Source organism: Thamnophis sirtalis, unplaced genomic scaffold (genome assembly GCF_051295495.1).
Source record: "Thamnophis sirtalis isolate CommonGarterSnake01/CBP01778 unplaced genomic scaffold, rThaSir2_p1.2 scaffold_3, whole genome shotgun sequence".
Taxonomy (NCBI): domain Eukaryota; kingdom Metazoa; phylum Chordata; class Lepidosauria; order Squamata; family Natricidae; genus Thamnophis; species Thamnophis sirtalis.
Genome location: NW_028261383.1, coordinates 21,773,567 through 21,797,117, shown reverse-complemented (window position 1 = coordinate 21,797,117; position 23,551 = coordinate 21,773,567). Strand labels below are relative to the sequence as shown.

General features: G+C 45.1%; 1 protein-coding gene and 1 pseudogene across 1 annotated transcript; both read left to right on the top strand.

Annotated features, from left to right (window-relative positions):
- The first annotated feature begins 1,213 nt into the window (after positions 1-1,213).
- LOC148047520 (uncharacterized) lies at positions 1,214-15,774 on the top strand (annotated as a pseudogene).
- Positions 15,775-16,310: 536 nt separating this feature from the next.
- Positions 16,311-18,700, top strand: LOC148047519 (uncharacterized). Its single transcript, XM_087708074.1, has one exon. It carries the CDS (start codon positions 16,913-16,915, stop codon positions 18,698-18,700), a length of 1,788 nt encoding a protein of 595 aa, XP_087564200.1. The 5' UTR covers positions 16,311-16,912.
- The last annotated feature ends 4,851 nt before the right edge of the window (positions 18,701-23,551 follow it).

Here is a 23,551-nt window from a genome sequence, read left to right as displayed (position 1 = left end):
TCAATGGTTTTATCTCCTTTAAACTCAGCCACAGAGGCCGCAATTGTACTGTTGGCTTTCCAGTTACAAATGCTGCCATCTCTTGATAGGAGGCCGAAAAACAGAGTTGAGTCTTGCTGTGTGGTGGTAACGAAGGGGCTTTGGGCATTATGGCTTAAAGACTTTGTCCTTGTTTGGATCTGAATGAGGAGGGCTAATCCCATCACCCTGGAGCTCTTTTGTGTTGCAGATGAGATGTCTTTTGTCTTTCTGGAGCTATTAACAAAGGTGGGGGCTGCTTTCCAATAGAATGTGTCTCCTTTTCTCATCCTGAGAGGTATAATATTCTGCCTTTTTAATATTTCCTGCATTTCATTTTTCTAGGAGAGGGTGGGGGCTGTCTTTCTACTCCCCTTTCGCATCAACTGAGTTACATGTCCCCAAGTTTAAAATGGAATTAGCCACAGGAGACATAGGACACCACAACAAAGCTTTACATCACAATGCCAACCTAACTGAGGGCAGTTCATGCAAGCTTCTTTCCTAACTGCTATCAGCATTTGCAATATTTTTTTCAAAAACAGATTCAGGAGGGATCTTGAAAATCAAGGGGAAGGCATAAGGTACAGTGTTTCCTTCCTGTTTGATTGGCAGCAACATATTTACCTGTTTGGTGCTTAGGGAAGTTTCAATCAGCTGTTACTTATTTTCATCTCTGTACCTGTTGGCACCTCTATTTGGTTGCTAATTGACACTGCACTGAAGCTCCCTACTGTTTGGAGTCTCAGGAAGACAAGTCTTGGGAGAAGCACACAGTCCTCAGGATTTCTGTTGATACCTTGGTGGTAAAAGTTTGGAACTCTACTCCTGCAAAATGTGGGTTTTGAAAAGCATCTTTGGGACAGCAGCTTGAGTGCTAGAATATCCAGTTTGTTCAAACATGACTTAGATGAAGAGATTGGAAGAGAACTCATCAAATTTGCAGGTGACATTCAGTTGCAGGGAACAGCCAATGCTTCAAACCAGTGATGGCGAACCTATAGCACATGTACAAATGCAGAACCATGTTGGCTGGCACATGCAGCATCGCCCATTCCTCTTCTGGATTTCTGGCACACGTGCACTTGTGACAATCAGCTTTTCTTAACGTGTGTGGCAGTTCCGGAAACTGGAAGTGCTGGTCTTCTGGTTTCTATTGTGGCATGTGCAAAGGCCAGATGATTGTTGTGCATGAATGCACGCCAGTAACCGGAAGAAAAGCTGGCTGGTGCACATGGGTGTGTCAGAAACGGGATGTTCATTTCCCAGTGCTTGTATGCCCACTTGGCACCTTCTGTTCCGGGTCACGTCCCTGAAAAGGTCTGCCCTCACTGCTTTAGAGGATAAGCCCAAGATACAGAAGGATCTTGACACATGTGAGCACTGGGCCCTTTCCAGTAAAATGCAATTCAGTGGTGAGAAACTAACACTTAGGCAAGAAAATCTAAATGCACATCTATGGAAGAGGTTGTACTTGGCTCAAGAGCAGAAATTGTGTCTGGGACCTAGAAACAATCACAGTGCGCTGTAATTGCCGAAAAAGTCAATTCAGTCCTCCTCTGCAACATCACAGGGATAGTATCAAGATCATATAAAGGGTTAGTACTGTGTTATACTGTAGTAAGGCTACACTTTGAATCCTGCATCCAGTTTTGGTCACCAGAATACAAAAGTGTTTAGGCTGCAGAAAGAGTGCAGAGAAGAAGAACAAAGTCATGTAGGGGACTGGAGGGTAAAACATACGATGAACAGTTGTAGGATTTGGGTAACAGAGACAAGGAGCAGAGTGATGTGATAGCAGTTTTTCAGTACTTATTATATTTCTCTTGACTCAGGTACAAATACAGGTTGCTAGGAGTCTGAACATGACTGATAGCACATAATCAGTGAGAGGATCTGGCCAATGCCATAGTTAGATAGGACAAGCCTATTTTTCAGCCTCCTGTCAGGAGATGGCAGCATCTGTGACTGAAGAGCCAACAGTAAAATTGCGGCCCCTCCAGTTGACCTTAAAGGAGTTAAAACCATCGAGTACTGAATTGCTAGAAAGAATGGGAAAAAAGAAGCACAGAGGAACTTCTCCCGAAACACTCACGGAAGACGAGAGGGGAGAGTGACGCGCAGAGATCCAAGGATTCCAAGGATCGAAGCAGCAATCTGGTAAACCAACCTCCTCTTTCCTTAGCGTCTTGGAATAATTTATATGTAATAATTCAACACCTTGTAATATAAACTCAGAGATCTCCATCTGCAATTGTTTAAATGGAGTATCACTTAAAAGTATTTGTAAAGTCTAAAACAGAAAATGTATTTTTGGTAATTAGGGTGCTGGAAGTTGAAACGTACAAAGAATGGTTATAGGAATTGGGCATGTCTAGTCTAATGAGAAGGACTAAGGGAGACATGACAACAATGTTCCAATATTTGAGGGGCTCCTATGAAGACAAAGGCGACTATTTATTTTCCAAAGTACCAAAAGGATGTAAACTAACCAAAGAGAGATACAACCTGTAACTAAATAGAAAATTCCAAGTAGAATGGTGGTCTTATTTACAGGTACAACCAAGGTTTGCACAGGATAGAAAAAAGGAACGTATTACCAAAGATTACACAATGTTAGATAAACCTTTGATACAGACAGAAAAGAGATTGATCAAAGTGTTACATAGATTTTGGTTGGAATATAAGCTAGAGGAGGAACATGTCCCCTGGGTGAAAATATTTGGTTATTATGTGGAATTGGCTAAGTGGGAAAAACTTTGGATACGTAATTGGAAACTAAAGGGAAACTAACTGACTGTGGGAAATGTTTCAGTCAGAATTCCCACCTAGTGCAACACCAGAGGACTCACACAGGAGAGAAACCCTTTGAATGTCCTGTTTGTGGGAAATGTTTCAATCAGAGTTCCTACCTAGTGCACCATCAGAGGACTCACGCAGAAGAGAAACCCTTTGAATGTTCTGACTGTGGGAAAAGTTTCAGTCGGAATTCCTACCTAGTGACACACCAGAGGATTCACACAGGAGAGAAACCCTTTGAATGTCCTGATTGTGGGAAAGGTTTCAGTTGGAATTCCCAATTAGTGATACACGAGAGGACTCACGCAGAAGAGAAACCCTTTGAATGTCCTGACTGTGGGAAAAGTTTCAGTCAGAATTCCTACCTAGTGACACACCAGAGGATTCACAAAGGAGAGAAACCCTTTGAATGTCCTGATTGTGGGAGAGGTTTCCCTTGGAATTCCCAATTAGTGACACATCAGAGGACTCACACAGGAGAGAAACCCTTTGAATGTCCTGACTGTGGGAAAGATTTCAGTGACAAGTACACCCTGTTGAGTCACCAGAGGACTCACACAGGAGAGAAATCCTTTGAATGTCCTCTTTGTGGGAAAAGTTTCAGTCGGAATTCCCACCTAGTGACACACCAGAGGACTCACACAGGAGAGAAACTGTAGGAGTGTCCGATTTGTGGAACAAGTTTCAGTTCCAATTTCCACCTGGTGCAACACCAGAGGACTCGCACAGGAGAGAAATCATATCCTTGTCCATATTGTGGGGAATGTTTCATTACAAAATTGTACCTCATGAGTCACGAGAAAACCCATATAGGAGCGAAACCGTATGAGTGTACTGTTTGTGGCAAAGAATTCAGAACTCAGAATTTAGCTTAATGAAACATCAGAGGTCTCACACGGGAGAGAAACCCTTTGAATGTCTTGACTGTGGAAAAGGTTTCATTACAAAATTACAGCTCACAAATCACCAGATGATACACACAGGAGAAAATGCTTTTGAATGTGCTGACTGTGGGAAACGTTTCACCAAGAATTCCAGTCTGATTAAACACCAGAGGACACACAGAGGAGAAACCGTATCATTGTCCTCTTTGTGGCAAAAGTTTCAGTTAGAATTCTAACATGGTGATACACTGGAGGTCACATGAAAAACACGGAATGCCCTATTTAGGAAAAAGTTTTCATTTCAATTCGAACCTAGTAAAACACCAGAGGACTCACATGGGAGTGCCTTTCAAATGGCCAGTCTGTGGATAGTACTTTTGGCCAAAATGACTCCTTATCGCAGGGTTGTCAAACTAGATTCATTGAGGCCTGCATTATGGTTCTGTTTGACCTGGGTGGAGGGCTCTGGTGGAAGTGGACAGGGGGGCATAGCTATCTTGACGTCACTTCTGTTGGGGGTGCCTGTGGAAGCCCAAGTGCTTTGCCAACAAAAATGGGATTTCAAGCTCCATTTTCAGGTGCTGTGGCCTCCTGCAACCCTCTATCAATGAAAACGGAGCTCGGGAGGTTCTCCTGCGTCCCCCGCAACCTCCATTTTTAGTTGCAATGGCCTCCTGCAATCCTCTGCCAGTGCAAATGCTGGCAGAGGCACCACGTACCAGTCCGTGGTTTCACGACAGCCCTGCTGGCCGGATTTAACCACCCTGCGACCCGCATCTGATCCTGGGCTTTGACTTTGAAACCCCTTCCTTAATGCATACAACTCAATGTATATGAGGCAAAAGTTGATGAGTTTGGAGAAGGTTTGAATTTCAGTTCTGAACTCCCGCTGAGAGTGTAGGTGAGAACACTGAATATTAGCCTCATCTGAATACTGGCTGATCATTTTGCTGAATTACCCTCACCGCTTGCTCTTCCTGATGAAGCCGTCACATGAATGTGCAAATTGTTAAGCTCAACAGTGGCCACTTCAGAGTTTGGAGAATCCCACCCTTGGGTCCTCCTAGCCCTTTCACTTCCTCACAGGTCCCAATAGGTCCGTCATCACCCTTAGGCTCCCCACATGGTTACATAGTCCCACCCCCCCACACCCTACCAGGCATCACAGCTACCTTAACACTTTGTAGACTGTCTTAAGGAATTGTGAGTGCAATGAAAATGGTGTCTGCCTCTGGGGGATCTCCAAAAGGGCAGACTGTGTATCCTTGGGGTGCCTGATAAGTGGACAAGTACCTCTTGGCCACCATTGTGCTGTAGTTGCCAATAACAGCCAATGTAGTCCTAGGTTGCATCAAGAGAGGAATAATGCAAGACAACAAGAAAATATAGAAATGCTTTACGCAATATCGTACTTAGAATACATAGTTGAGTGCTGGTCACCATGATATAAAAACGTTGAGACACTGGAAAATGCGCACAGAAGAGCAACCAAGGGGGACAAGATAGCTGTCTTCAAGTACTTATGCATCTGACACAAAGAAGAGCAGATTGACTTATCCTCTAGGGCACCAGATGGCAGGATAAGAAGTAATGGGCGGAAGCTAGTTAAAATGAGGCCCAAACTAGAAGATTTTTTTTTTGTCGAAGCAATTAATCAGTGGAATAGTTTGCCTCCCGGTTTTGTGGGTCACTGGAGGTTTTCAAGAGTACACTGGACGACCATTTGAGAGGGATGGTTAAGTGCCCTGCCTTGAAGAGCAGGTTGGACCAGAAGACCTCCGAGGTCTCTTCCAAGCCTATAATGCAACGTTTCCATGAATTTGGAGGCAGTTTAGAAGATAGGTAAAGAGCAGCCACATGAACTTCCTTGTGGATTTTTTTGGGGGGGAAATTATTCAGAAAATTAATATCAATAAAACTCCCAAAAACCCCACAAAGCTTTAAAAGCAAAGCAAAAATAGACACAAGGTTTAAAAAATGCAAAAAAATGTGCAAAAACCGATTTACATATACCGTATTTTCACGACTATAAGCCGCACTAAAAATCCTAAATTTTGATCCAAAATCGGCAGTGCGGCTTATAACCCGGTGCGCTTTATATGTGGAAAAAGATCTCCCAGCTGCTTTGCTCCTCGCGACTGCAATAGATGTCCAGAGGCGGCTTTTGGGGCTGGTGGGGATTGGATTTCCGGCTCGGTGGCCCCTGTCGCTTCTGGACGTCTGTTGCGGTTGTGGGGAGCCGAGGAGAGTGTGGGGGGGAGCGCGCGGCGGTTCTTGGCGCTCCGGGAGGCGGGAGAGGCGCGCGGTTTGGTTTCTCCTCCCTGGGCGTCGCGGCGGCGGCCCCGGGCGCGCCAATCCCTGTGTTTTTCGCATTGGGGTGTGCTGCAAGAGCATGCCCCGATGCGAGGGGCACGGGGATCGGTGCGCTTGGGGCTGCTGCTGCGGCGTCCAGGGAGGAGAGACCGGGCCGCGCGCCTCTCCCGCTTCCCGGAGCGCCGGGGGCCGCCGCGCGCTCTTCTCCGCACTCTCCTCGGCTCCTCACAACTGCGGTGGACGTCCAGGGGCGACAGGGGCTGTCGAGCTGGAGGTCCAGTCCCCATTGGCCCCAGGAGCCGCTTCTGGACATCTGTTGCAGTCGCGAGGAGCGGCGCGGGGGTTCTTGGCGCTCCGGGGGGCCCCGGGGGCAGTTGGGAGAGGCGCGCGGTTTGGTTTCTCCTCCCTGGATGTCGCAGTGGCGGCCCCGGGCTGACCGATCTCGGTGTTTTTCGCATCGGGGTGTGCTGCAAGAGCATGCCCCGATGCGAAAAACGCGGAGATCGGTGCGCTTGAGGCTGCTGCTGCGGCGTCCAGGGAGGGGGGGCCGGGCCGTGCGCCTCTCCCAGCCGCCCCCGGGGCCCCCTTGAGCGCCAAGAACCCTCGCGCCGCTCCTCGCGACTGCAACAGATGTCCAGAAGCGTCGGGAAACGTGCGGCTTATATATGTGGAAAAAGTTTGAAAAATTAACGTTAATTGATACTGCGGCTTATAATCCGGTGCGGCTTTTGGTCGTGAAAATACGGTACTATCCCCTCCCCTTGAGTATTCATACGTATGTCGGAGCAATATTACTTACCTCCCCTTGTGAAGCAGGCCCAGAATTTATAAAGTTCTACTTCTATTTACAAACAATTTGACTTTCATCAATCTACTACACAGAGAGGCAAAATGGTTAACAGGTGAATAAACAGCAAAATTAAAATAGCATTAACAATTTAGTTTTGCATTTAATTTGTATAAAGTCCAGAATGGCTTTTTATTTACCATAATCATTGTCTGTTATCTGTCCGGGATGAAATATCTTTGTTTGATTCTTACGAATAAAACTTTTTCTTAATATTTTGGTTGAGAACAATAAAACAAGTATTGTGTTTTATTCCTCAAAATCATAAATCTATGTTGTTGATCCATTTTCACCACAGTCCAGTCCAAATAGTTTTCCAGTTGGATATGGCAAGTCCATTTCCCAGCGACAACCAACTTCACTTCAAAGTCTGGTTCATCACACATCGAATCTGTTCACTCCAAATCTGTAGAATCCACATGTCCTTCAGCCTTCTCCAGCCAACCAGCAGTTTCCAAACCATGGCGAGGAATCTTTTAAGAAGTGACTGTGCTCCCTATGGAAGCTTCTTGGGAAGAGCTCAGGCTCACCAAGGGATTCGTTTCTGTGTGCTCATAATCCCAAACGCTTCCATCAGTTTTTCAGGCCATTTCCAGGCTCTTTTTGGAGCCATTTTTGTGCTGTTTTTGTTTATTTTGGGGTTGTTTTTAGGCAGTTCCTGGGGTGTATTTTGGCCCATTTTTCAGGCCATTTACGGGCTGGTTTGGGGCCATTTTGGGGGCTGCTTTTTGGGCAATATTTGGACAATTTCTGGGCCATTTACTAGCCCATTTTGGCCCATTTTCAGACTGTTGTCAGATTGTATTTTGGGCGATATTTTGGGCTGTTTTTCAGGGTGTTTCCAGGGTGGTTTTTGGCCCATTTTGGGGCTGTTCACAGCCATTTTGTGTGCTGTATTTTGGGATGTTTGGCCATTTTCTGGGCCATTTCCAGGTTGTTTTCTGGGGTGGGTTTTGGCTCTTTTTCGGCCTGTTTCTGGGATGGACTGCCAGTAGGAACAGGTCCACTGCCACTCCGGCAGTGGCCTCTATCACTGTTCCCTCAGCATTTCCCAGGATACTCCCCTGCCTTCTTATACCATGCAGGGAACAGGTAGGCAAACAGCTGGAGAAAAGGAGGGGGAGGAGGGAACACTGACGTACAGTCACGTTCCAAGCCTCCCGCACCAGAAAACAGCAAGACATAGTTCTTGGCATGAGATGTGTTTTAATGCAGGCTTGAAAACTCAGCACAAAGTATCTGCAAAGTTATCGCTAGCTGCTGCTGCTTCACATCTGGTTTTAAGAGTCCTGTATGCCCCTCTCCTCCCCAGCAGCTTCTGGATGCTGAGAATGGCGGAAAAGCTTTGGACCAGGGGTGGGTTCCGGCAGTTACAGGTCCTCTGTGCTCTCTTTTTTTGGAAATTGATTGGCAGCCGTGGCGGAGACTTCCTTTCAGTCGGCCCTCCTCCCCCTCCTCCTCTCGCAAGGGGGTGGCTCGCTGTGGGAAAGCCGGGAGGGTGCACGCAGGTGCAGGGAGACGACCCCCCCCCTTAAGCCAGTGCCAAAGGGCAGCAAAGGCGCCAGCGGGGCCACTGGCTGCTTGCTTAAGGAGGATCCTAGCAGGACGCAAAAGAATGTGGCTTCTCTCCTGCATTAAGGCCCCAGCCTTGCCGTGTCCCGCAGCTCCTAAGCCGAGCGCGGAGGGCGCAAGCGGGCAGCTAAGGCTGCCTTACACGCAGATGTGGTGTGAAATGATGTACGGGGCTGTTTCGCTCGTGCGCTAAGGCTCCAGAGACCCTCCTCCTCCTCCTCCTCTCGTGGGGGTGGGGAGGAATAACAGGGCAAGGGGATGGCTGGAGCCGTAGTGCAGCAGAGAAGCCGTGTCCTTTTGCGAGTCTTTGCTGTGCTTTGGCGCATGCTTGAGAGGCGTCTCGGCCACTGTTCCCTCTAAGGTGCGCGGCTGTATCTTGTAAAACAGATTGGGACAAATGACCTTAGTGGTCTGGGATAATAGCAGGTTTATAGATAAAAGGTATCTTTTGTGCTAAGTTCTAACAATGTAGTTCTCTAATGTAACTATGAAACAGTCCAAATATATAATTCCTCTCAGGGAGGAATTCTGGGAGTTGAAGTCCACAAGTCTTAAAGCTGTCACGTTTGAAGACCCCTGGGGTTGTTTTCCCCTAAAGGGTTAGAGGTGCAAGGGTCTTGTAACAACAGCTTTAAGACTTGCGTGCTTCAAATGCCAGACTTATTGAGCCAACATTTTGGTTGCTAAGCAGGAGCGTTGTTAAGTGATACTGATATTATATAACACTTTTAATTAAGCGGGTACCTTGAATAAACATAACTTTGAGTTTCAAATAATACTGATTTTGTTGTTGTCTTAGGTGACATCTGTGAAAAAAATTCAGGTGCTCAGGCATGAAAATATGTCGCTCAAACACTATACTTTTCTGCTCACACTGAAAAAAAATTAGAGGGAACATTGGTCCCGGCTACAGAAAGCAGCTAGATGGGGAGGGAGTGTCTACCTGCTTTGTGCGATGTGTATGTGTTAGGGGGGCATGGATTTTTCGGCGCTGAGAGAGAAGCAGCTGCGGCAGCGGGAAAACGAGGCTTCTTTGCCAGCCTTCCAGCTGAGAAAACAGAAATATTCGCCGGTTCTGTGGGTGTGGCTAGGTGGGGGGGGCCATATGACTGAGTGCGCGTGAGTGACCCATCTAGCCACGCCCACAGAGCCTTTAGCTTTACAAAAATTGAAATCCACCCCGTGATTGTTTCAGAAGAGGAAGTTCCTCTGGGCTTCTCGCCTTCTCCCATCTTTTCTAGCCATGCAGTACTCGATGGTTTTATCTCCTTTAAATTCAGCCTCAGACGCCGCAATTGTACTGTTGGCTTTCCTGTTACAAATGCTGCCATCTCTTGATAGGAGACCGAAAAACAGGGTCGAGTTGCTGTGTGGTGGTAACGAAGGGGCTTTGGGCAATTCCATCACCCTGGAGCTGAAGATCGTTTGTGTTGCAGATGAGATGTCTTTTGTCTTTCTGGGGCTATTAACAAAGGTGGAGGGCTGTTTCTCCTTTTCTCATCCAGGGAGGTATCATATTCTGCCTTTTTAATATTTCCTAGATTTCATTTTTCTAAGAGAGGGTGGGGGCTATCTTTCTACACCCCCTTTGCATCAACAGAGTTACATGTCCCCCAAGTTTAAAATGGAATTAGGCACAGGAGACATGGGACACCACAACGAAGCTCTACATCACAATGCCAACCTAACTGAGGGCATTTCATGTAAGCTTCTTTCCTAACTGCTATCAGCATTTGCAATAATTTTTTCAAAAACAGATTCAGGAGGGATCTTGAAAATCAAGGGAACGGCATAAGGTACAGTGTTTCCTTCCTGTTTGATTGGCAGCAACATATTTATCTGTTTGGTGCTAAGGGAAGTTTCAATCAGCTGTTACTTATTTTCATCTCTGTACCTGTTGGCACCTCTATTTGGTTGCTAATTTACACTGCACTGAAGCTCCTAATGTTTGGAGTCTCAGAAAGACAAGGCTTGGGAGAAGCACACAGTCCTCAGGATTTCTGTTGACACCTTGGTGGTAAAAGTTTGGAACTCTACTCCTGCAAAACATGGGTTTGGAAAAGCATCTTTGGGACAGCAGCTTGAGTGCTAGAATATCCAGTTTGTTCAAACATGACTTAGATGAAGAGATTGGAAGAGAACTCATCAAATTTGCAGGTGACATCCAGTTGCAGGGAACAGCCAATGCTTTAAACCAGTGATAGCGAACCTATAGCACACGTGCGCGAATGCAGAACCATGTCGGCTGGCACATGCAGCATCGCTCATTCTTCTTCTGGATTTCTGGCACACGTGCACTTGTGACAATCAGCTTTTCTTAACGTGTGTGGCAGTCCCGGAAACTGGAAAAGCTGGTCTTCTGGTTTCCGTTGTCCGCATGTGCAATGGGCAGCTGATTGTTGTGCACAAATGCACGCCAGTAACTGGAAGACAAGCTGGCTGGTGAACATACGTGTGTCAAAAACAGGAAGTTCATTTCCCGGCGCTTGCATGCACACTTGGCAGCTTCTGCTCCGGGTCACGTCCCTGAAAAGGTCTGCCCTCACTGCTTTAGAGGATAAGCCCAAGATACAGAAGGATCTTGACAGATGTGAGCACTGGGCCCTTTCCAGTAAAATGCAATTCAGTGGTGAGGAACTTATACTTAGGCAAGAAAATCTAAATGCACATCTATAGAAGAGGTTGTACTTGGCTCAAGAGCAGAAATTGTGTCAGGGACCTAGAAACAACCACAGTGCCCTGTAATTGCCGAAAAAGTCAATTCAGTCCTCCTCTGCAGCATCACAGGGATAGTATCAAGATCATATTAAGTGTTAGTATTGTGTTTTACTGAAGTAAGGCTACACTTTGAATCCTGCATCCAGTTTTGGTCACCAGAATACAAAAGTGTTTAGGATGCAGAAAGAGTGCAGAGAAGAAGAACAAAGTCATGTAGGGAACAGGACGATGAACAGTTGTAGGAATTGGGTAACAGAGAGAAGGACTAGAGTGATGGCAGTTTTTCAGTACTTATTATATTTTACTTGGCTGAGCTGCAAATATAGGTTGCTAGGAGTCTGAACATGACTGATAGCACAAAATCAGTGAGAGGATCTGGCCAATGGCATTGTTAGATAGGACAAACCTGTTTTTCAGCCTCCTGTCAGGAGATGGCAGCATCTGTGACTCAAGAGCCAACAGTGAAATTGCGGCCTCTCCAGTTGATCTTAAAGGAGTTAAAACCATCGAGTACTGAATTGCTAGAAAGGATGGGGGAAAAGGAGCACAGAGGAACTTCTTGCGAAACACTCACGGAAGACGAGAGGGGAGAGTGACGCGCAGAGAGACTGGCGCCTCTTCCAAGGATCGAAGCAGCAATCTGGTAAACCCACCTCCTCTTTCCTTAGTGTCTTGGAATAATTTATATGTAATTCTTGGTTTCATCCCTTGTAGTATAAACTCAGAGATCTCCATCTGCAATTGTTTAAATGGAGTATCACTTACAAGTATTTGTAAAGTCTAAAACAGAAAATGTATTTTTGCTAATTAGGGTGCTGGAGGTTAAAACGTACAAAGAATGGTTATAGGAATTGGGCATGTCTAGTCTAATAAGAAGGACTAGAGGAGACATGGTAACAGTGTTCCAATATTTGAGGGGCTCCTATGAAGACAAAGACGTCCATTTATTTTCCAAAGTACCAAAAGAAACGATGGATGGAAACTAACCAAAGAGAGATGCAACCTATAACTAAAAAGAAAATTCCAAGTAGAATGGTGGTCTTATTTACAGATACAACCAAGGTTTGCACAGGATAGGAAGAAGAAAGGTATTACCAAAGATTACACAATATTAGATAAAGCTTTGATGCAGACAGAAAACAGGTTGATCAAAGTGTTATATAGATTTTTCTTGGAACATAAGCTAGAGGAGGAACATGTCAAAGAAACTATGGTCGCCTGGGTGAAAAAATTTGATTATAATGGGGAATTGGCTAAGTGGTAAAAACTTTGGATACTTAATCGGAAAGTAACATTGGCTACGTCATATAAAGAAAAATTTTATAAGATGTTCTACAGATGGCATCTCCCCCCAACACGGCTTTATAATGTGAATGTATGTTCACTTTGACTTTGCGGTACTGCATTGTTTTAAATTTAAAAATAATAAAAATATACTTTAAAAAAATCCTACCGATTGCAGCAATCAACCAATGGAATAGCTTGCCTTCAGAGGTTTTGGGTGTTGTAACTTTCAAAAAGAGATTTGACGGCCACTTCTGAAATGGTAGAGCAGAGGGGTGGACTAGAAGACCTTTAAGGTACTTTCCCACTCTATTATTCTGTCATATACTGTAGTCATCTTAATTACAGCGATTCTATTCAATAATTGCTATTCTAAGAATTTGTATTGACCCAAGTCAACTAGAGAATTTCATGGTTGCATACAAATGTGAACTTGGGTCTCTGTAATCTTCAATGTGTCAAATAAATCATAATTAATCTAAGGTTATTTTAGTGGGCTATTTCCTTTTTACCTTTAATGTATATGGTATTTTTTTAAAATATGTATATCTTCTGCAACCATTTTATAAGCAATTTCTTTGAATCTTACAGGCAAAGAGGATGCCAATAAGAGAACTCCCGACAACTGAGAATAACAAGCGTTAAAAAGGAAAGTTAATCAAGCCAGAAATCAAAACATTTCCATCTCCTAGAGAAACCCACAAAATTCTCCTACTTCCCGAGCAGGTAATCAAGAAGAGATTTCGAACTGGAAAACGTAGAATATGCAGAACACAAGGATACATTACAGGTAGTCCTCGACTTATAACAGTTCATTTAGTAACTATTCAAAGTGACAGTGCCACTGAAAAACCTGACTGATGAACATTTTGCACACTTATGACTATTGCAGAAGCCCCATGGTCACATGATCTGTCTTTGAATCCTTGGCAGCTAACTCACATTTATGACAGTTGCCCTGTTTTACAGTCACATGATCCCCTTTTGCAGGTCCACAGATGTGGCTATTGTGGGCAAAGTTCGTATTTCAAATCACAACTGAGTGTACACGAAATGATCCACATTGGAGAACAGCAATATTAATGTGGCCAAAGCTTTAGTCAGAACTGCTCCTTGTGGTTGGTTCATGGAGAGACCCACATAAGGGAGGACCCCCACATGTGCTCCCAAGGAAGTGAGCTTGGCAACTTGGTGATACATTGGAGAACTCCCACCAGCCTGGTAATATATTAGAGGATGCACACAAAAAAGAAATCATATGAATGTTATGATTCCTTGAAGTGTTTTAGCAAGAATTCCAACTGTTGAGACACCAGAGGACTCACACTTGAGAGAAACCCTTTGAATGTCCTGACGGTGGGAAAGGTTTCAGTCAGAATTTCGACCTTTTGCAACACCAGAGGACTCATACAGGAGAAAAACCCTTTGAATGTCCTGACTGTGGGAAAGGTTTCAGTCACAAGTCCATCCTGTTGAGACACCAAAGAACTTACACAGGAGAGAAACCCTTTGAATGTCCTGACTGGGGGAACGGTTTCAGTCAGAATTTCAACCTGTTGCGACACCAGAGGACTCATACAGGAGAGAAACCTTTTGAATGTCCCGACTGTAGGAAATGTTTCAGTCACAACTCCAGCCTGTTGAGACACCAGAGGACTCACACAGGAGAGAAACCCACATGATTCCATAGTCCTCCCCCCCACCACAAACACAAAGAGGATCTCCACTTCTACTGGATCCCTGCAGTCCTTAGACCTGACTCCCACCCTACCAGGCATCACAGTTACCTTAACACTTTATAGATTGTTTTAAGATATTGCGGGTGCAATGAAAATGGTGTCTGCCTCTGGGAGATCTCCAAAAGGGCAGGCCATGTATCCCTGGGGTGCCTGATAAGTGGACAAGTTCCTCTTGGCCAGCATTGTGCTGCAGTTGCCAATAACATCCAATGTAGTCCTAGGTTGCATGAAGAGAGGAATAATGTCAAGACAACAAGAAAATATAGAATTGCTTTACACAATACAACACTTAGAATACATAGTTGAGTCCTGGTCACCATGATATAAAAACATTGAGACACTGGAAAATGTGCACAGAAGAGCAACCAAGAGGGACAAGATAGCTATCTTCAAGTACTTATGCATCTGACACAAAGAAGAGCAGATTGACTTATCCTCTAGGGCACCAGATGGCAGGATAAGAAGTAATGGGTGGAAGCTAATAAAATGAGGCCCAACCTAGAAGATATATACACATATGTACGTACGTACGTACATACATACGTACATATATTGTCAGAGCAATTAATCAGTGGAATAGTTTGCCTCCCTGTTTTGTGGGTCACTGGAAGTTTTCAAGAGTAGACTGGACGACCATTGAGAGGGATGGTTTAAGTGTCCTGCCTTGAAGGGCAGGTTGGACTAGAAGACCTCCGATGTCCCTCCCAAGCCTGTAATGCAATGTTTCCATGAATTTGGAGGCAGTTTAGAAGATAGGTAAAGAGCAACCACATGAACTTGCTTCTTGTGGCTTTTGGGGGGAAATTAATATAAATAAAACTCCCCAAAAACCCCACAAAGCTTTAAAAGCAAAGCAAAACTAGACAAGGTTTAAAAAGAATGCAAAAAAATGTGCAAAAACAGATTTACATATACTATCCCCTCCCCTTGAGTATTCATACGTATGTCGGAGCAATATTAGTTACCTCCCCTTGTGAAGCAGGCCCAAGATTTATAAAGTTCTACTTCTATTTACAAACAATTTGACTTTCATCAATCTACTACACAGAGAGGCAAAGTGGTTAACAGGTGAATAAACAGCAAAATTAAAATCGCATTAACAATTTAGTTTTGCATTTAATTTATAAAGTCAAGAATGGCTTTTTATTTACCATAACCATTGTTTGTTATCTGTCCGGGATGAAATATATTTGTTTGATTCTTACGAATAAAACTTTTTCTTAATATTTCGGTTGAGAACAATAAAACAACTATTGTGTTTTATTCCGCAAAATCATAAAGCTCTGTTGTTGATCCATTTCCAGCTTTAAGACTTGCGTGCTTCAAATGCCAGACTTTCTGAGCCAAAATTTTGGTTGCTAAGCAGGAGCGTTGTTAAGTGATACTGATATTATATAACACTTTTAATTAAGCGGGTACCTTGAATAAACATAACTTTGAGTTTCAAATAATACTGATTTTGTTGTTGTCTTAGGTGACATCTGTGAAAAAAATTCAGGTGCTCAGGCATGAAAATATGCCACTCAAACACTATACTTTTCTGCTCACACTGAAAAAAAATTAGAGGAAACATTGGTCCTGGCTACAGAAAGCAGCTAGATGGGGAGGGTGTGTCTACCTGCATTGGGCGATGTGTGTGTGTTGGGGGGGCATAGATTCTTTGGAGGTGAGAGAGAAGCAGCTGCGGCAGTGGGAAAACGAGGTTCCTTTGCCAGCCTTCCAAGTGAGAAAACAGAAATATTCGCCCGTTCTGTGGGGGGGGGGCGGCAAATCCATCCCATGACTGTTTCAGAAGAGGAAGTTCCTCTGGGCTTCTCGCCTGCTCCCATCCTTTCTAGCAAAGCAGTTCTCGATGGTTTTATCTCCTTTAAACTCAGCCACAGAGGCCGCAATTGTACTGTTGGCTCTTCAATGTGTCAAATAAAGCATAATTAATCTAAGGTTATTTTAGTGGGCTATTTCCTTTTTACCTTTAATGTATATGGTATTTTTTTTAATATGTATATCTTCTGCAACCATTTTATAAGCAATTTCTTTGACTCTTACAGGCAAAGAGGATGCCAATAAGAGATCTCCGGACTACTGAGAATAAAAACCAACGTTAAAAAGGAAAATCAAGCAAGACAGAGATCAAAACATTTCCATCTCCTAGAGAAACCCACAAAATTCTCCTTCTTCCCCAGCAGGTAATCAAAAAGAGATTTCGAACTGGAAAACGTAGAATATGCAGAAAACAAGGATACATTAAAGGTAGTCCTCGACTTATAACAGTTCATTTAGTAACTATTCAAAGTGACAGTGCCACTGAAAAACCTGACTGATGAACATTTTGCACACTTATGACTATTGCAGAAGCCCCATGGTCACATGATCTGTCTTTGAATCCTTGGCAGCTAACTCACATTTATGACAGTTGCCCTGTTCTAGGGTCACATGATCCCCTTTTGCAGGTCCACAGATGTGGCTATTGTGGGCAAAGTTCGTATTTCAAATCACAACTGAGTGTGCACGAAATGGTCCACATTGGAGAAAACCAATATTAATGTGGCCAAAGCTTTAGTCAGAACTGCTCCTTGTGGTTGGTTCATGGAAGGACCCACATAGGGGAGGAGCCCTACATGTGCTCCCAAGGAAGTGAGCTTGGCAATTTAGTGATACATTGGAGAACTCCCACGAGGGAGAATCCTGACTGTGAGAAAAGTTTCAGTCTGACCTCCAGCCTGGTAATATATTAGAGGATGCACACAAAAAAGAAATCATATGAATGTTGTGATCGTGGGAAATGTTTCAGCAAGAATTCCAACCTGGTGATGCACCAGAGGACTCACACAGGAGAGAAACCTTTTGAATGTCCTGACTGTGGGAAAGGTTTCAGTCACAATTCCTACCTAGTTATACACCAAAGGACTCACACAGGAGAGAAACTTTTCGAATGTCCTGATTGTGGGGAAAGTTTCAGTAAGAGGTCCAACCTAGTGAAACACCAGAGGACTCACACAGGAGAGAAACCCTTTGAATGTCCTCTTTGTGGAAAAAGTTTTAGTAATAATTCCAGCCTGGTGACACACCAGAGGACTCACACAGGAGAGAAACCTTTCGAATGTCCTGATTGTGGGAAAAGTTTCAGTAAGAGGTCCAACCTGGTGATGCACCAGAGGACTCACACAGGAGAAAAACCATTTGAATGTCCTTTTTGTGGGAAAAGTTTCAGCAGGAACTCCCCTCTGGTGGTACACCAGAGGATTCACATGGGAGAGAAACCCTTTGAATGTCCTATATGTGGGAAAAGTTTTAGTTATAATTCCAGCCTGGTGACACACCAGAGGACTCACACAGGAGAGAAACCTTTCGAATGTCCTGACTGTGGGAAAGCTTTCAGTCAGAATTGCAGCCTAGTGAGACACCAGAGGACTCACACAGGAGAGAAACCTTTCAAATGTCCTGATTGTGGGAAAAGTTTCAGTAACAGTTCCAGCCTGGTGATGCACCAGAGGATTCACACAGGAGAGAAACCTTTCGAATGTCCTGGCTGTGGGAAAAGTTTCAATCAGAATTCCGACCTAGTGCAACACCAGAGGACTCACACAGGAGAGAAACCTTTCAAATGTCCTGATTGTGGGAAAAGTTTCAGTAACAGTTCCAGCCTAGTGCAACACCAGAGGACTCACACAGGGGAGAAACCCTTTGAATGTCCTGACTGTGGGAAAGGTTTCAGTCAGAATTCCCGCCTAGTGATACACCAGAGGACTCACACAGGAGAGAAGCCTTTTGAATGTCCTGACTGTGGGAAAGATTTCAGTAACAGGTCCAACCTGGTGATGCACCAGAGGACTCACACAGGAGAGAAACCCTTTGAATGTCCTGACTGTGGGAAAGGTTTCCGTAACAGGTCCCACCTAGTGATACACCAGAGGACACACACAGGAGAGAAACCCTTTGAATGTCCTGACTGTGGGAAAGGTTTTAGTGACAAGTACACCCTGTTGAGACACCAGAGGACTCACACAGGAGAGAAACCCTTTGAATGTCCTGACTGTGGGAAAGGTTTCAGTCAGAATTCCGAACTAGTGTCACACCAGAGGACTCACACAGGAGAGAAACCCTTTGAATGTCCTGACTGTGGGAAAGGTTTCAGTAACAGGTCCAACCTGGTGAGACACCAGAGGACTCACACAGGAGAGAAACCCTTTGAATGTTCTCTTTGTGGGAAAGGTTTCAGTGGGAATTCCCACCTAGTGACACACCAGAGGACTCACACAGGAGAGAAACCCTTTGAATGTCCTGTTTGTGGGAAAAGTTTCAGTCGCAATTTCCAGCTGGTGGTACACCAGAGGTCACACACGGGAGAGAAACCCTTTGAATGTTCTCTTTGTGGGAAAAGTTTCCGTTGGAATTCCGACCTAGTGACACACCAGAGGACTCACACTGGAGAGAAACCCTTTGAATGTCCTGTTTGTGGGAAAAGTTTCAGTCGTAATTCCCGGCTGGTGGTACACCAGAGGACTCACACAGGAGAGAAACCGTAAAGATAGGTAAAGAGCACCCACATGAACTTGCTTCTTGTGGCTTTTGGGGGGAAATTAATATAAATAAAACTCCCCAAACCCCCACAAAGCTTTTAAAGCAAAGCAAAAATAGACACAAGGTTTAAAAAGAAAGCAAAAAAATGTGCAAAAACAGATTTACATATACTATCCCCTCCCCTTGAGTATTCATACATATGTCGGACCAATATTACTTACCTCCCCTTGTGAAGCAGGCCCAAAATTTATAAAGTTCTGCCTCTATTTACAAACAATTTGACTTTCATCAATCTACTACACAGAGAGGCAAAGTGGTTAACAGGTGAATAAACAGCAAAATTAAAATCGCATTAACAATTTAGTTTTGCATTTAATTTGTATAAAGTCCAGAATGGCTTTTTATTTACCATAATCATTGTCTATGATCTATCCGGGATGAAATATCTTTGTTTGATTCTTACGAATAAAACTTTTTCTTAATATTTTGGCTGAGAACAATAAAACAACTATTGTGTCTTATTCCTCAAAATCATAAACCTCTGTTGTCTCTCCATTTTCACCACAGTCCAGTCCAAATAGTTTTCCAGTTGGATATGGCAAGTCCATTTCCCAGCGACAACCAACTTCCCTTCAAAGTCCGGTTCATCACACATCGAATCTGTTCACTCCAAATCTGTAGAATCCGCAATTCCTTCAGCCTTCTCCAACCAACCAGCAGTTTCAAACCATGGCGAGGAATCTCTTAAGAAGTGACTGTGCTCCCTATGGAAGCTTCTTGGGAAGAGCTCGGGCTCACAAAGGGATTCATTTCTGTGCGCTCATAATCCCAAACGCTTCCATCAGTTTTTCAGGCCATTTCCAGGCTGTTTTTGGAGACATTTTTGTGCTGTTTTTGTTTGTTTTGGGGTTGTGTTTAGGTGGAATGTGAAATGATTTGCAGGCAGTATTGGACTTGGCTGGGGAGAGGATTGATAAATCTTTGAATATCCTCCCCAGTGCCACTGGCAAACTCTGTACTGCAGTGTACCAAAATCGATTGGCTCTTGATTACCTCCACGCAAGGGAAGGAGGGTCTGTGGGAAGTTCAACTTGTTTAATTGCTGCCTTCACATTGATGAGACTGAACGTGTCATTAAGCAGCTCACCACAGAAATAAGGCAACTCACTCATGTCCCAGGGCAGGAATGGAAAGGTTTTGATTTAACCTCCACTTCTAACTCCTGGTTCCCGAAATTGCCAGGGTTTCACCCCTCTTGATGGAGAAATGGGCCACTGCAAAGGTTCTGGCCCTGGTGGGACGCTCAGAAGAAGGACGCTCGAGCAAATATGTTGGGCTCATGCTTCATGGAGAGGAACCTGCCATTTATGAAACTACACAATAATCTTAGGATTGGGTGAAGTTTCAATAGGGGGGAATGATACAGCATGGGTTGCACAGGTAAACCCACCAGTGGCTGGCCAGGTTAGGTGGTCTTAATAGAATGGACCTTATAGATTCATTTTAGTTTGGCCTTTTACTCCAGTGCCCTGGAGTCCCAAAGTTGACTTTTAACTTCCTCATATTACAAATAGGGCTGAACAGTGTGGCAAGACTCTGTAAAGGAGGGGCACAGGAAGCCATACGCGGGGGAGAGATAGAATAGAGAAGTTGCAGAAAACTGTTGGTATGAATATCTGCTTTTGTATTTTTCCAAGATGTACTTCCCTGTTCTGGACAGGGGTTTTTACGTTTTGTATGAATACGCCTCTTTAAACGCCCTCTGATTGACGAAGTTTGATTAAAGGTATAAAATCACTGCCCTGGGCGTAGCCAGGCCAGTTCAGATGTTGGTGTGTGAACACGCTGAACTCGATGCATCCAATAAACCTGTTTCTCTTCCTTCGTGGTCTCAAGTCCTGATCTTTCGTAAGTAGATTACAAACCACAATCTGCTGCAACAGGATTAGAAAAATATCAGTTGGAAAAGTTACCAGGGGATAGAAAAAGAAAAAGAATGGAGGGGGAATTTGGAAATACGCCTAACAAAATATATTTAAAATTACAACACGAGACCTAAAAAATATTGGTGCTTACTGATGTATAACTATGTAATAGTATTATGGGGATAGCTGGAAACCTGAATCCCTCTCACATTTCGGCCAAAAAAGAGGCTTGGGGGGGCGGGGAAACCAATTGAACTCGTATATAGGTAGACCTTGAAAAGGAGAAGGTATGTAAAATTAGTAATAAGAAAAATAGTTTTTTTGAATATAATTATTAATCCCATTGATATTGAATGGGGTTTGCTGAAATGCTGAAATACACCATGCAAAATAGAGACTGGAAGGGAGAAAAAGAGAGGGAAAGCGAGAGAGAGGAGACAGGAGAGAGGGAAGCAGAAGGGAGGAAGGAGAGAAGGAAGGTCTGGAAAGAGGGCAGAGGAACAGAGCAAGAGGAAGTAGAGAACAGAGAGATAGAGGCAGTTTTTGGCTGTTTTTCAGGCCCATTGGGGGCATTTTCTGGGCTGTTGTCAGGCAGTAATTTGGGCCATTTTTGGCCTGTTATGGATTGTTTTTTGGCCCAGTTTTGGGGTTGTTTTTAGGCGGTTTCTAGAGTGTTTGGGGGCTATTTACAGGCTGGTTTGGGGCCATTTTGGGGGCTGCTTTTGGGGAAATATTTGGACAATTTGTGGGCCATTTACCAGCCCTTTATGGGCCATTTTCAGACTGTTGTCAGATTGTATTTTGGGGGATATTTGGGGATGTTTTCAGGTGTTTTGTGGCCTTTTTTGAAGTTTTTTGTGGCCATTTTGGGGCTGTTTTTTAGGCTGTTTCCAGGGTGGTTTTTGGCCCATTTTGGGCTGTTCATAGCCATTTTGTGGGCTGTATTTTGGGACTTTTTTGGCCGTTTTCTGGACCATTTCCAGGCTGTTTTCTGGGGTGGGTTTTGGCTCTTTTTTAGCCTGTTTCTCGGAGGTTTTTTGCGCTGTTTTTGGCCATTTGTAGACATTTTCAGGGCTTTTTTTTTTGGACCAATTTTTTGGCCATTTGCAGGCCATTTTTCAGGCTGTTTCTGAGAGGGTTTTGGGGGGCATTTTTAGCTGTTTTTCAGGCCCCAAAAATGTGTGGTGGTGGGACCAGCCAATGATGGAATTAGCCGGTTCACTGAATCGCGGAGAATTTTAACAACTGGCTTGCCGAAACTGATCCGAACTGGCTGAATTCCACCTTTGCCCAGAGGCCACCCTGGAATCAATGGGATCTGATGAGCTCCCCTAGGCACTGGTCACTGCCGTGCCAGAGGTGGGCTGCCCTGCCGAGGGGGCATCCATTGTTTTCTACTATTAAAAAGTCTTGTTGCCTCACCTTGGTTTTGGCCAGAGCTTCTGCCAAACTCTGTCAAGGAGGGGCCTGGTCCCAGGTCCCCTCACCACTTGGGTCTCCTGAGATCTGCCATGGCCATCATCTAGCCGGAGTTTCAGGCTGGCCAAGCAGAACTGGGTGGGTGGACCCACTGGCTTGACTGAACTGCAACAGGGCCCTCGGTGTGGCTGCTGTCTCCCCCCCTTCAACTCCCCACGCTGCCCGGACCAACGTCTCAAAAATGGCCTCACCAAACCGCTCCCAAAGCAGCACCATTGTTTGACTGCCAGGCTCAGTGGAAAAACTCCACCCCTCATCATCATCACCTTCAGACAGGCAACTCTCCCGCCACCGCGTCAAATATCTGCCAGACAGATTCGATGTCAGTAGCATGGTCCCAAATCACCAGCTGCCAATGAACTCCACCACCATTCTCCGGTGGGTCCCATCTCTTGTCCTCTGTCCTGGGCAGATGCCGCATGGACCAGCTGTACATGTCAGCGGGCCTCACACGTCTTGGGGCATATATCTTAACTGGGAAACCCCATCGTCCTGCGCTGGAAGGACTGCCACTAGGGATAGATCCACCGCCACTCCGGCAGTGGCCTCCATCACTGTTCCCTCAGCATTTCCCATGATACTCCCCTGCCTTCTTATACCCTGCAGGGAACAGGTAGGCAACCAGCTGGAGACAAGGAGGGGAGGAGGAGGGAACACTGACTTAGTCATGTTCCAAGCCTCCCGCACCAGAAAACAGCAAGTGACATAGTTCTTGGCATGTGTTTTAATGCAGGCTTGAAAACTCAGCACAAAGTAACTGCAAAGTTATCGCTAGCTGCTGCTGCTTCACATCTGGTTTTAAGAGCCCTGTATGCCCCTCTCCTCCCCAGCAGCTTCTGGATGCTGAGAATGGCGGAGAAGCTTTGGACCAGGGGTGGGTTCCGGTAGCCACAGCTCCTCTGTGCTCTCTTCTTTTTGGAAATTGATTGGCAGCTGTGGCGGAGGCTTCCTTTCGGTCGGCCCTCCTCCTCCTCCTCTCGCAAGGGGGTGGCTGGCTGTGGGAAGGGCGGGAGGGTGCACGCATGCGCAGGGAGACGACCCCCCCCTTTAAGGGAGCGCCAAAGTGCAGCGAAGGCTCCAGCAGAGTAGCTGTCTGCTCGCTTAAGGAGGATCCTAGCAGGACGCAAAAGAACGTGGCTTCTCTCCTGCATTAAGGCCCAGCCTTGCCATGTCCCCCAGCTCCTCAGCCGAGCGTGAAATAATGTACAGGGCTGTTTCGCTCGTGCACTAAGGCTCCAGCGACTCTCCTCCTCCTCCTCCTCTCGTGGGGGGGGGGGGGAATAACAGGGCAAGGCGATGGCTGGAGCCTTAGTGCAGGAGAGAAGCCGTGTCTTTTTTTCATCCTGTTAAGACCCTCCTTAGGCGAGCTTTTGCTGTTTAAGACCCTCCTTAAGCGAGCCTTTGCTGTCCTTTGGCGCATGCTTGAGGGGCGTCTCCCCGCACGCACGCACC

Excerpts from the sequence above, each read along its gene's own strand:
- LOC148047519 (XM_087708074.1), top strand. The coding sequence starts at position 16,913 with ATGCACACAAAAAAGAAATCATATGAATGTTGTGATCGTGGGAAATGT.